General features: G+C 43.8%; 1 protein-coding gene across 1 annotated transcript; it reads left to right on the plus strand.

Annotated features, from left to right (window-relative positions):
* Positions 1-5,031: 5,031 nt before the first annotated feature.
* Positions 5,032-7,349, plus strand: LOC129706353 (protein BTG1-like). The gene is made up of 2 exons (XM_055650606.1): positions 5,032-5,448; positions 6,235-7,349. Exons 1-2 carry the CDS (start codon positions 5,304-5,306, stop codon positions 6,615-6,617), a joined length of 528 nt encoding a protein of 175 aa, XP_055506581.1. The 5' UTR covers positions 5,032-5,303; the 3' UTR covers positions 6,618-7,349.
* Positions 7,350-14,428: the final 7,079 nt, after the last annotated feature.

Genomic DNA, 14,428 nt, shown 5'->3' on the forward strand with positions numbered 1-14,428 from the left:
GTGATCTTTAATCCACTGTTAACGAAGAGAGTAATAAACATTGCTTATCCACCTATCCGCTCTTTCAAACATCCAACCTTGCAGCTCCTGTGCTCCTGAAATGGAACTCTGGACCTCCCTGCTTGCCCATGGCTTGTTCTTAACACAATGTGAAAGAACGGTTATTTTAAGTTACTCATTCATTTTTGACACAAAGTCGTATCTGGTGTTTTGAGTTAATGGGACAAACAACAAGTTCCTGCCCAAAAGAAACAAAACTGCAGCAAACAACGAAGAGGAAGTGAGCCAAATGGTGAATTGTCCAAAATTTGGATTACCAGGAGACTGTTTAGAGCTTCCACCCTGCTTCCTGTACAATAGCAAGTGCTTATAGTGTCCTTGACATTGCAAGATTTCCCAAGGTGCTTCAGAGAGACTTTTGACTTCAGCGATACAGTGCAGAAACAGGCCCTTCCATCCATCAAATCAGCACCGACTAGCAATCATCCCGTACGTTAACCTACACACACATTTTTAAAAACTTACCAAAGCCAATTTACCTACAAACCTGTATGTCTTTGGAGTGTGGAGGAAGCTGGAGCACAGGGAGAACGTACAACCTCCGAACAGACAGCACCTGCAGTCAGGATTGAACCAGGGTCTTTGGTGCTGTAAGGCAGCACTCTAACGTTGCGTCACTGTGCCACCCTAAAAGCGATGATAACAAAGAATATTTCACACTGAATCCTCATAAGAGGGTTAGAGTGATCTTATAGAGGTGGACAAAAATAATTTGAGCAATAGATAGGGTAAATACTCAGTCTTTTGACCACAGAAGGGGAATCGAGAAAGATAGAAACATAGAAAATAGTGTAGACGGGGCATGTTGGTCAGTGTGAGTAAGTTGGGAGAAGAGCTGTATGACAGAAGGAGATATTTAGGCAGGTTACCCCAAATAGTCACAGCCTGTCACTGTGACAATAATCCATTTATTTCCACTCTCTGCTTTGTGTCTACAACTAATTCTCAGGCCAAGACACAAGTGCTGGAGTAAATCAGCAGGTCAGGCAGCATCTCTGGAGAGCAGGGGTTGGGACCCTTCTGCAGACTGGTTGTGGTAGAGGGGAGAAAGATGGAAGAGAGAAGGAGGGGGACAAAGCCTGGCAGGTATTAGGTTGATAAAGGTGGGTAGGGTTGTTGGTTTTGAGGATAGAACGTTGGTGGACAATGGCCAGACCTGAAAAGTCAAAAGGTAGGAGGCTATGTCAGAATGTGAGTACATTCTATCCTTATCTCACACTTTTTGTCTTTTCACCTCCGACCTTTGTCCAACCAACTACTTGTCAACACCCCGCCACCCCCCTTCTCATCTGTATCCACCTATTCATTTGCCAAGCTTTGTCCTGCCAGTCCTCTCTTCCAGGTAACGCAGCCGCAGGTCCGGTGGACTGTGACATCGGGAGCTCGCGGGTCTGGGAGGAGAGAGAGAGACCGCTTCCCGGAGCTCCCGCAACGCGACTTCTCCAGCCGGTGTCACGGGGTTGGAACAACCCGGACCGGGACAGTACATCACCCGGCACGGCTTCATGGCCGTGGGACTCACCATCGCCCGTGGGGGTTCACCTTGGACTTTCTCGTAAAAGCCTAAAATGGCCGTGGGATCGCCCCTTGGACATCCACGGAGAACAGGGGAGAGAAAAGACTTGCCTTCCATCACAGTGGCTTCACTGTGATGGATGTTTGTGTGAATTTAATTATGTGTATGTCTGTAAGACAGTGTCTTTGTTTGTATGGCTGTGGAAACAACATTTCGTTTGAGTCTCACTGGGGCTCAAATGATAATAAATTTGTATTGTATTGTATTGTATTGTATTGTATTGTTTCTTGCCCCACTTCCAAACACAAGAATAATAATCAGTCTGAAGAATGATCCCGACCCAAACCGTCACCTATCCATGTTCGCCAGAGATGCTGCCTGACCTGTTGATTTACTCCAGCCCCTTGTGCTTGTATAGTTGTAAACTAGCATCTGCGGTTGCTTGTGCCTCAGCTTATTACTCCCAATTGCATGTGCAATTAACCTCGTTAAGCAAACTCCCGTCTCAGATCTTATCTGTCTGAAAATTAAAATACATTCCTGTTGACTGTTAAACCCCCATCCCAAAAATCCCCACACCCTGCACCTCCTGCACGTGTTCAGGGGGGAGGTTATTTATAAATATTGGTTGTCTGGATTCGTGTTCCTTGGATTCCAATGTCTGGGTTATTTGTGGTCTAGAGCTGGCTAGAAAATAAAATGGTGAAAAACAGCATTGACCTCGTGATGAAACTGCTGACTTCAGCACGGTGGAAGTGGGATGTAGTGGGGGCGCGGCGAGGGTATAATATGTCCTTTTCACTCAGTACTAAAGAGCTAGAGAAGGCTGGAAATTGCGCGCAAAGTACAAATGATTTAAACTTCAACATGCTTTACAAATCTTCCCTCTGGTGCACAATGATAAGGATTTGCAAAGTGAGTGAACTACACTGAAAAGTACTTTGAGGAGATAGACACAAAATGCTGGGGTAACTCAGCAGGACAGGCAGCATCTCTGAATAGAAGGAATGGGTGACATTCCGGGTCGAGACACTTCTTCAGACCTTCTTTTCATTCCTTCTATCCAGAGATGCTGCCTGTCCTGCTGAATGACCCCAACTTTTTGTGTCTATCATCGGTTTAAACCAGCATCTGCAGTTCCTTCCTACATACAGTATTTTGAGGAGAATTCAGAATGCTCTGGTGCAGCCACCAATACACAAATACTAGGTCCCTTTTCCTCAGTCGCATATGCTCTTGTGGCCTGATCAATAAATACAGTTCTAGAATCCATGGATTATTGTAAGAATCCTCTGTTTTCGTACTCTCCTTCAGCGAAGGAAATTTGCCATCCCCCCCACACAGTCAAACCTGTATGAATCTCGGCATATAAGGAATGCTTCAGCTCAGAAATGTAAATTCAGGTAATTAAATCCGTAATTAAAGAGCTGGTCGTAATAAATATAATAGAGGCATTAGGGACCGCAGATGCTGGAATCTTGATTAAGAAACACACTGCTGGAGGATACTGCCTGATCAATAAAATACAACTCCGAAATCAATGGATTATTATAAGAATCCTCTGGCTCAGTAATCTCCTTCAGGGAAGGAAAGTTGCCATCCCCATACACAATCAGACTTGTGTGAGCCTTCAGAACCACTAATGTGATTGACTCTTTGAGTAATTCAGGCTGCAGAATAAATGCACCCTTGCCAGTGAATATTCCATCCTGTGAACGGTGAAATTAAAAAAAGATAGCACCTCATCCGTTACCCAGCCATTTGAGACTGCTTTTGGAGATAATGGTTTGGCCTCTCTCTTTTACACACCTGACACATTTTCAGTTGTTTGCCTTGTTATCATTCCTATATCATGCACCAGTATTCACCTTGTTATTGAATATCTCCTGTCATCCACCCATCCTATTACTGACCTCCTTTCTTTCCTCCTACTCCTAGTCTCTAGATTGTAAAGATAGACTCAAATTGCTGGAGTAACTCAGCAGTTCAAACAGCAACTCTGGAGAAAAAAGTCACAACTCGAAACATCACTTATCCATAGCCTCATGAGTTACTATAGCACTTTGTGACTTTTTTGTAAATCGGCACCTTCAATTCCTTGCATCTGCTCTTAATTCTACCTAAAAAAAAGTTGTTGGAGTAACTCATCAGGCAGCATCTCTGGAGGACATGGACAGGTAACGTTTTGAGTCAGGACCCGTTTTCAGGCTCTGGATAGGTGACATTTCAGATTAAGACCCCTTTACTTAGACTCTACCTCATTTGGTTATTCCGTGATCGCATTTTAGTATATTTTGTACTACTTCAGTTTGCACTACAAACTTTGCACCATTCTGCTGTTATTGCATTGATTGTATTTGTTGTTGCGGCTATTGTTTACTGTGGTAGCTTCATGTGAACTAGGAATTTCATTGCACATTGACGTATAAAACAATATTCTAATCTGAATCTCAACTTGTTTAAAGCCCATATAATTCCTGAGGCTAATTTCAGTGCAAGATTGTAAGTGTATGGAACGAGCTGCCAGAGGAGATGGTTGAGGCAGGTACTATACTAACATCTAAAAGACATTTGCACAGGTACATAGATAAGAAAGGTGTCGAGGGCCAAACGTGGGCAGGTGGGACTAATCTAGATAATTGTCGGCATGGGCAAGTTGGGCTGAGTGGCGTGTTTTGATGCTGTATGACTTTCTGGCTCTACATCTCCATCCTTTTGGGTCCCTTGGATTGGAGTATGGATTGCTACAGACGGCTGTGGAGGCCAAGTCATTGGGTGTTTTTAAGGCGGAGACTGACAGATTCTGGATTAGTAAGAGTGTCAAGGGTTTTCAGGGAGAAGGCAGGAGAATGCGGTTGAGGGGGCAAGTTAGGTCAGCCGTGATTGATTGCAGAGTAGACTCGATGTGGTGAATGACCTAATTCTGCTCCTATGGGCGGCACAGTGAGACAGCAATGGAGTTGCTGTTGTGTTCAACCCTCTCTACAGGTGCTGCCTGTACGGAGTTTGTAAATTTTCTCTGTGACCGTGTAGGTTTTTTCCAATTTCCCCCCCACACTCCAAAGACTTACAGGTTAATAGGCATTGGTAAACTTTATCCATAGTGTGTAGGATGGTGCTAGTGTACGGGGTGATTGCTGGTCGGTCGGACTAGGTGGACCGAAGGACCTGTTTCCTCGCTGTATCTCTGAAGTCTATGACTAATGAACTTCTCCATCCACTGCTTGAGGCAGGATCCACACGTATTGTGTCTCTGTAGACATCTCCCCACACCACGTGACCTTCGCCATCCCCGCCTTCCTTTCCCCGCGCATGCGCGATCGGCTTGTTGACAGGCGAGGGAGAGAATTACGTCAGCGCTTCCCACACGGGCGCTGACGTCACTCATCCCCCACCCCCCCCCACCCGCGGTGTGCAACGTCACTTCCCTTTGCCAAGCCCCTATAAAAGGCGCTTCCCCGGACCGCCGCGTCCCGTTTGGCGGTGGTGGAGTCCGGACATGGCTGTCCCGGAACAGCGTTGAGTCACAACATCGACCGACAAAGGCTCAACTATATCGCGCCAGACTCGACAACTCTCCTCCCCCACATATATAAAAGAGAACAGAAAAACAACGAGGCGCTACTTGGACGACGTTTTCCCCTCGACTTATCTCCTCACAACCTCTCTCACAACAACAACCTTCCGTTAATTTGTTTTTTTTTCCGTTCCGGGATTTTCACCTCAAATGTACGTTCTGGGCACTTGGGCCGACATGAAGCCAGAGATCACCGCGGCGGTGGGCTTTATCTGTAAGCTCTTGCAGACCAAGGCCACGGTGGAGGAGCGGCAGCTGCAGACCTTCTGCCAGTCGCTGCAGGACCTGCTGGCGGGTGAGTGTGCGCGGGGGCGCGCATGAGTGGGGGGCGCGCGCGGCCGTTGCCCGGGACTCCACGGGGGCACGCGCCCGGCGCTCGTCCCGCTCCCGGGGACAATGTCCCCCATTCATCATCTGCATCGGGTCTGGAACAAAGTGCGTGCGTGCAACTTTCCCTTTCGCTCGCTTTATTTATTTATCTTCCTCCTTCCCTCCTACACTCGCAGTGCAAAAACGATGCAAACTCCCGTTTCCTGGAAGCAAACACTTAAAAGTTGGTAAATCCAAGCCGAATCTTAAAAAAATAATTAGGCTACAAACCCATACAAATTCCATTTACTGCAACCAAGCACGTTTAGTTAGCAAAATCCACGGTGATACTTTTTATTTAAAAAAAAAAGCAATTTGTTTGAAGAACGATGCAAGCCCCCCATTTACTGCTTCGCTTGTAAAATCCTCAGCATTTAAAAAATAAAAATATACATTTACCTGCAAAGCGATGCACCCCCCCCCTTGCAAGTGATCGCTTTTTCCTGACAACATCCACACCGTATCATTAAAAAAAATCCATACAAAATGCAACAGCGAAATCTACTACAAATGCAGAATGAAAGCGTGAAAGTCAAATTGCAGTGAAATTGTAAAAGTCGGGTACTGCCGAATAAAAAGCAGTGTTGCTACTGCTTTGATCGATTCTTTTTGCACTAAGAAGGCAAAACTTTTGTTGGAAGCGGCATCACTTAACGGTGATAATTAAAACAATCATTTAACCAATGCTTCGCCCTTTTTTCCCCCCCAACAGAGCACTATAAACACCACTGGTTCCCCGACAAACCGTGCAAAGGCTCCGGCTACCGGTGCATCCGGATCAACCATAAAATGGACCCCATCATCTGGAAGGCGGCCAACAGGATCGGGCTGAGCAACGAGCAGGTTTACGAACTGCTGCCGAGCGAGCTCACGCTCTGGGTCGACCCCTACGAAGTGTCCTACCGAATCGGCGAAGACGGCTCCATCTGCGTGCTGTACGAGGCGCATCCCATCGTCCACAGCCACCACCTACACCTGGGGGCCGGCTCGCCCGTGACCATGGTCGAAGGCAGCCGGACAAGTTGCAAGGGCGAGTTGTTGATGAGCAGAGCCGCTCCTTGCAAAACGTACAACATGATGACCGTATCCAGCTAATTCACCAAACGTAAAAAAAAAAGAGGGGGCTGCATTTGCCAATGGCCAGGGGGGTGGGGGGGGGGGTTTGATTTGAGGGGGAGGAAAGGAGTCCGGCTTCTCAAGACCCACACTGGGCTTTGTTTTGAAGCTGATAGCACCTCTTAAATGTTAAGGAGAAGCTGTGTACCTCTCACAGGCTGTCTTTTCTAAACTAAGGCACCAAATCCAGACCAAATAATCTATCGACAGAAGGGGAATTGATAACTGCCAACTGTTTGCCCCCTTAACTCATCAGTGGTATTTTGCCACTTGCCACTTTGCTTTTTAAAATACTTAAAAAGGAAATTGAGGTTGAGGCCCCCAACTTGGGGATGCTACTTGCTCTTCGGATTGGGTTTGACAGCCTTTGTGAAGTTACAAGAGCCAACTGCGCTTTAATGTTTGACTACCCTCCTTTGAAATATCTGTACATTACTAGCCTAGGGTCTTGTTTTTAAGCACTGTTACAGTGAAGTGGATGCAGACTTGTTTCTCGTCCTCTGTGACCAGGTAGTTTCACAAATGTCGAATTTGTGAATTCTATTTTGACCATCTCTTGATACTTGCTAAATTATGAACTGCTGTAAATTTGTACAGTTCATGTATATTGATTGTGGCGAAAGTTGTACAGATTTCTATTTTGCAAGAGAAATTTTTTGTCTTCTATTGTAATAAAATGTTTCCTATCTTGCCATTTTAACAAGAAACAAAGATCTGGCCTCTGTTTGGTTTTGGAATGGGGGAGTGTTTATAGCATGTTCCCTTGCACACATTCCACATGAATATACTGAATTGGTCACAGTCGCAGCTAATGAAATGTTTCAAACTGCGGTACATTGAGCAAGTTTATTTAGAGAACTGTGGTCAGCTAGGCTTGTGTAGAGTGCTTGGAATTGGTTAGCTTTGAATGGAGTGATGGTCTGAATGTAATAAACTTCTGATCGTCCAAGAAAGTTTACAAAAATAAGTTAGGAATTGAGTATCACAGGGTGTGATCTGTAATTTGGTTGGCTTAGATCAGTAGTTCCCAACGTGGGGCGTACGCCCCACAGGAGGGCAATTTGATTTTTAAGGGGGGCAATTGAGCGCGACTGGGGAGGTCTGGGTCCAAATTTTCGTTTTATTTTTGTTTACAATTTTTTAGTAATTTCTTGCTCAGAACTTTAACTGTCTTTTGTTTATTTCATTTTTCTTTTTCATGGATGCCATGTTCTTTTGAAGCTTGTTTAAACCAAGGTATTGGCGTTTTAAGCTTCTTCAACTGAAACGGAGTTCACTTTTTAAATGATAAGAATTATATATCACCACATGGGGGGGGGGGCATCAGGATTTTAGAGGTGATTAGGTGGGGCATGGACAAAAAAAGGTTGGGAACCACTGGCTTAGATCTTGGGGTATTCAGCTGTTACTCCCTCCCCTTGTTGGATATGTTTGCACTGAATGCTGTGACGATCAACCTTTGAAGTAGGCAAGTCTCAACATGTTGGGTCTTGCCACTGGGCTTCCTCAGTGCCAGAAATGGTCTGATTATTAGCTGAGGCTTGCATCCATTGATGATCCTTGCGTCTTCCAGTCCTCCCCCTCCCTCAACATCTTGGATATCCTTTCCTGTCTTGTAAACACATGCATAACATACAAGATCACATTTCACATCTCCTTGGACACTAATGATCCATTGCATTGCAAAGTGGCATTGAATGATACTGACACTTCATTGAGTTCCCCTACGACTGTGAATATCTATCCCTTTTCTCTGTGACCAAACCTGGAACAGCTCGGATATATACATCAATCATCTGTTCTTGTGGCAACTGGTAAGTTTTCAAAAGATTTTTTGGTTACCCTAAAAAAAAATTTGAGGGATAGTGTGGCAGGGAATAAGCCTTTACAAAAAGAGACATAAATTACTGGAGTAAATTGGCGAGTAGCAGAATATTCCGTGCTGTGATTCATTATGCATGGTATATCTATATAGTGGAATATATTTTAATTAATCATGGAAAGATTAGATGCTTTTAGGCAGGGATTTACACGCCTTTAATAAGATACTATTTTCCATTTCGAGTCGTGGGTTAACAGGCACCAGGGAATAAATGTTCAAGAAGGAACTGCAGATGCTGGAAGATCGAAGGTACACAAAAATGCTGGAGAAACTCAGCGGGTGCAGCAGCATCTATGGCCACCTCCAATGTGACCCCACCACTCGCCACATCTTCCCATCTCCCCCTACGTTGAAAAGTGCTATGTCTGCCTTCCGCTAAGACCGCTCCCTCCGCAACTCCCTTCTCAATTCTTCCCTTCCCTCCCGTACCACCCCCTCCCCGGGCACTTTCCGTTGCAACTGCAAGAAATGCAACACCTGTCCCTTCACCTCCCCCTTCGACTCCATTCAAGGACCCAAGCAGTTGTTCCAGGTGCGACAAAGGTTCACCTGTATCTCCGCCAAACTCATCTACTGCATCCGCTGCTCTAGATGTCAGCTGATTTACATCGGGGAGACTAAGCGGAGGTTGGGCGATCGTTTTGCCGAACACCTCCGCTCAGTCCGCAATAACCTACCTGAACTCCCGGTGGCTCAGCACTTCAACTCCCCCTCCCATTTCCCAATCCGACCTCTCTGTCCTGGGTCTCCTCCATTGCCAGAGTGAGCAACATTGGAAATTGGAGGAACAGCACCTCATATTCCGCCTGGGTTGCTTGCGTACGGATGGCATGAACGTTGAATTCTCCCAGTTTTGCTAGCCCTTGCTGTCTCCTCCCCTTCCTTAACCCTCGACCTGTCCCCTCCCATCCCCCCGCCCTCGGGCTCCTCCCTTTTTCCTTCCTTCTCCCCCACCCCCCATCAGTCTGAAGAAGGGTTTTGGCCCGAAACGTCGCCTATTTCCTTCGCTCCATAGATGCTGCTGCACCCGCTGAGTTTCTCCAGCATTTTTGTGTACCAGGGAATAAGTGTTAGTCTTGCATATGAAATACAAGTACGTTTCCCCAACTGTTGAAATTTAGGAAGACGTGAAGAACAATTATACCCTTGAGTCTGTTCTGCTATTCAGTTAGACCATGGCCTATGTTGACCCAATTCCAAAAAAATATTCCTACAAGCTGTCTTGGGTGGCATCTAGTGAAAGGCAAACTGTTAACATTTCAGTTTTGATGAAAGCTCTTTGACTTTAACTGCTTCTCTTTCCCCAGTTGCTGCCAAATCTGAACTTGTCCAGCTCTTGTTTTATTTTGAATTTCCAGCATCTGCAATTCCGATGTCCAAAAACCTACTTTAGTTCTGTACCCCTTGTTTGGTGATAAAAAATTCATCACATGTTAAAATTTAGATATTCATGGTAGTTGCTAAGGTATGTTCTCAATGTACTGTTTCCTATCTGTACTTGCAACTTAATTTTTCTAAATGCCCTTAAAATAGAGAACAATTCCACATAGTTCATCCTATTGAATTCTATATGCTTGCAGTTAATGTTTAGATCTGTTAAATATTTGCACAGTAGAGGGGACAATATTGCAAGCTCAACTGTATGCAAGTAAGACAACTTCCTTAGTAAAGTATATTTAGCATACAATTTTTTTCATTTAAAAATAGAAACACAAGGCCACAATGTAATCTGTATCAGTCTAGTTTATTTACATTTCATTTAAATCTTGATTTCAAGCAAGTCTCGTGAGAAGGGTTTTGTTTTGATGCAACAATGATCCCTTGGATTAATAGTAACCACCCTTTTGTGTCTAGGGGAACTGAAGAGCAAGAAACAATTGTCACTTAAGATGCTATCTTTGCTGGAGTCTGTAATGGGCAATCCAGCCAGAATATCATAAAGCTTTGGTTAGAAAGTGAATTAATTATATACATCAACACCACAATTTCCATGCAATCACAAGGCTGCTCAAATGTAATAAAATTGCCCATCCAGGTTTTTTTACAGAGAGAACCATGAAAGCGTCAGTAAATATTTATAGACTTATTATTTAGATTTAGGTTAACTTGCTTTATTGTAGTGTACACCTTGATGCAATTACATTCACTATTTGCATAAAGCTCAGAGTAAACATTGTACATTTTAATGTAGATACAACAAATATGTGGCATCCGATAAGGGATGTGTGAAAGAGGTGATTTGTTCAGGAGCTGGATAACAATGGGGAAGAAGCTGTGGTCTAGACGTCTAGGATTTCAAACCTGAAGATTGGATTCCCATACGCTGATGCATTAGTGAGGTGTTTATTGGAAATTGTGTTGGAAATAACACCCCTTGGGATTCACTCTGGTGGAATTATCCGGATTTTTAGACTGCCTGTAGTCTGTGCATCAAGAATGGCGCAATGGTGCAGCAGATAGACCTACCTCATGGTGCCAGAGAACCAGGTTTGATCCTGACCTCAGGCGCTGTCTGTGGAGTTTGCACATTCTCCTGTGACGTCTTGGGGTTCCTTCCGGGTGCTCCGGTTTAATTTGTTATAGGAGAAGAATTAGGCCATTCTATTTACACAGAATAGTACAGTACAGGAACAGGCCATTCGACCCAGTGGCAGGCTCTACTCTGCTATTGAATCATGGTTGATATATCTTTCCCTCTCAACTCCATTCTCCTGCCTTCTCCCCGTAACACCGGTACTAATCATGAATATGTCAATCTCCACTTACCAAATAACTTGACCTGCACATTTGTGGAGGAACATGGCAGGAAATTTGGAATAAAATTTTGCGACAGGCTAGCACTCACTGAGGGGGGTCTAAGCCAGGGCTTCTTAAACTATTTCAGTGTCATTCACCCATGAGTATTTCAAAATTTCGTTCATCCTTGACTACATTTTCTTACGTTTTTTTTTGGTAATTTTCATCTTATTCTCCCATGTGTATAATTTTATATATATATTGTTTGTCACATGAGCAAAAAACAAACATAAATTAACTAATTTAAGTGTTTATTTTATTCAACTCTTTGAACATCTTACAAATATGCAAAGAAAACTAGGGAGTGAAAAAAAAAATTGGATTACCACTGGAGTTGTAAAATTATTTTATTAGAATGATAAAAAAAAACCTTTCCAAAGTCTAAACACTGGGCTTCAGCCCCATCCTACCCTTTCGGACTTTGATTACTGCAGTTTTTTTTCTTGGAAAACCAGCTCATGGAGTAGTGATTTAATATATTAGTATCCAACTAATATAACTTTCTATAACTCCCCAACGAAAACTCACGATACCACCAAATATCAACTTTGGTAGCTAAATTGCTACATGAAGTAAAGTTACAGTTCAGCAGTTGCCTATGGCGATCCTCCAGTGTTGCCATTTATAAATTTATGATGATCCCACGAGAGCGTCTGGTCTTCCCTAAACTGTAATATTACAGTAAATTTGGGAAATTTGCTACTTTGAAATTAAAAAACCAAAGGTAGAGAGAAAAATAGATATCAAATTTCCAGCTCCACTGCTATTAAAACCAATAAGAGTTTACTAGCCACTTTAATGGCAATGCCTTTTTTAAGTATAGAAAAAAAAATTCTGAATAAATTAAGTCATTCACTCTTCATTCACCCCTCTAGTTTCATTCACCCCAAAATTTCATTTGCCCTTGGGTGAACCATTCACCAGTTTAAGAAGCATTGGTCTAAGCCACGCATGGTCAGGGAGCAGGCAAGGGTGCTGTTCCTCCTGTTGTATGTTGTTTGTGGGTTTGAAGGCTAATTGGCCTCTGTAAAGTATGTCGGGAGTGGATGCGAAAATGGGATAACATAGAATTAATGTGAATGGGAGATCGATGGTTGATGTGAATACGGTGGGCTAAAGGGCCTGTTTTTATGTTGTATATTTAAACTAAACTGAAGATGCATCCTGTTTGCAAAACTGCAGCATTTAAGAGGATGCCATAGATCTCCTATCATTTTGAGAGCAGTGTTAAAGGGCCTGAATGAAATAGCATTGTATGCCTGCATTGCTGAAGAACACAAAACAAATTTACTTGAATAAGATCTTTTCATAGAAAAATAGGTGCAGGAGTAGGCCATTCAGCACTTCGAGCCAGCACTGCCATTCAATATGATCATGGCTGATCATCTAAAATCAGTACCCAGTTCCTGCATTTTCCCTATAACCCTTGATTCCTTTAGCCCAAGAACTAAATCTAACACTCTCTTGAAAACTAATATGTGATATTCAAAAGTTTAGTTTAGAGTTACAGCCAGGAAACTGGCCCTTCGGCATTAGAAACACACCTTTCTGGGTAAAGAAGGGCCTTATAAACACACCTCACCTCAATCCTAAATGGCCTACCCCTTATTCTTAAACTGTGACCCCTGGTTCTGGACTCCCCCACCATTGGGAATATTTTTCCTGCCTCTAGCCTGTCCAACCCTTCAAGAATTTTATGTTTCTTTAAGATCCCCACTCATCCTTTTAAATTCCAGTGAATACCAGCCCAGTTGACACATTCATTCTTCATATGTCAGTCCTGCCATCACGGGAATTAACCTGGTGAACCTACGCTGCACTCTCTCAATAGCAATAATGTCCTTCCTCAAATTAGGAGACCAAAGTTGCACACAATGCTCCAGGTGTGGCCTCACCAGGGCCCTGTACAACTGCAGTAGGATCTCCTGCTCCTAAACTCAAATCCTCTTGCAATGAAGGCCAACATGCCATTAGCTTTCTTCACTGCCTGCTGTACCTGCATGCTTACTTCCAGTGACTGATGTACAAGCACACCTCTCTCTCGTTGCGCTTCCCCTTCTCCTAATCTGACACCATTCAGATAATTGCCTTCCTGTTCTTGCCACCAAAGTGGATAACCTCACATTTATCCACATTATACTGCATCTGCCCACTCACCCAACCTGTCCAATTCACCCTGCATCCTCATTGCAGCTCGAACTACCAACCAGCTTTGTGTCATCCGCAAACCTGGAGATGTCACATTTAATTCCCTCGTCTAAATCGTTAATATATATTGTAAATAATGGGTCCCAGCATGGAGCCTTGTGGCACCCCACTAGTCGCTGCCTATCATTCTGAAAAGGACCCGTTAATTCCTACTCTTCTTCCTGACTGCCAACCAGTTCTCTATCCATGTCAATACTCTACCCCCAATACCAGGTGCTCTAATTTTGCGCACTTATCTCTTGTGTGGGACCTTGTCAAAAGCTTTTCGAAAGTCCAGATGCACCACATACTTGTTACATCCTCAAAACGTTCCAAAAGATTAGTCAAGCACGATTTTCCCTTCATAAATTCATGCTGATTTTGACCGATCCAAATGTGCTGCTATAACATCTTTAATAATTGATTCCAGCATCTTCCCCGTTACCGATGTAAGGCTAACTGGTCTATAATTCCCCGTTTTCTCTCCCTCCTTTCTTAAAAAGTGGAGTTACATTGGCTACCCTCCAGTCCACAGGAACTGATCCAGGGTCAAGAGAACATTGGAAAGTGATAACCAATGCATCCATGATTTCTAGGGCCACCTCCCACCCACTAGATCCGCGGTCCCCTAGTATTTCCGGGAGATTGTTTGTGTCTTCCTTAGTGAAGAGAGAACCAAAGTTCTTGTTTAACTGATTTGCCATTTCCTTGTTTTCCATTATAAATTCACCTGTCTCTGACTGTAAGGGACCTACATTCACCTTCACTAATCTTTTCCTTTTTACATACCCGAAGAAACTTCTACAGTCAGTTTTATATTCTCCGAAAGCTTTCTTTCATGCCCTTTTTCCCCCCTCTTAATCCCTTTGTTCTCCTCTGAGTTCTAAATTTCTCCCAGTCCTCTGGTTTGCTGCTTCTTCTGGCC

Source organism: Leucoraja erinacea, chromosome 19 (genome assembly GCF_028641065.1).
Source record: "Leucoraja erinacea ecotype New England chromosome 19, Leri_hhj_1, whole genome shotgun sequence".
Taxonomy (NCBI): Eukaryota; Metazoa; Chordata; class Chondrichthyes; order Rajiformes; family Rajidae; genus Leucoraja; species Leucoraja erinaceus.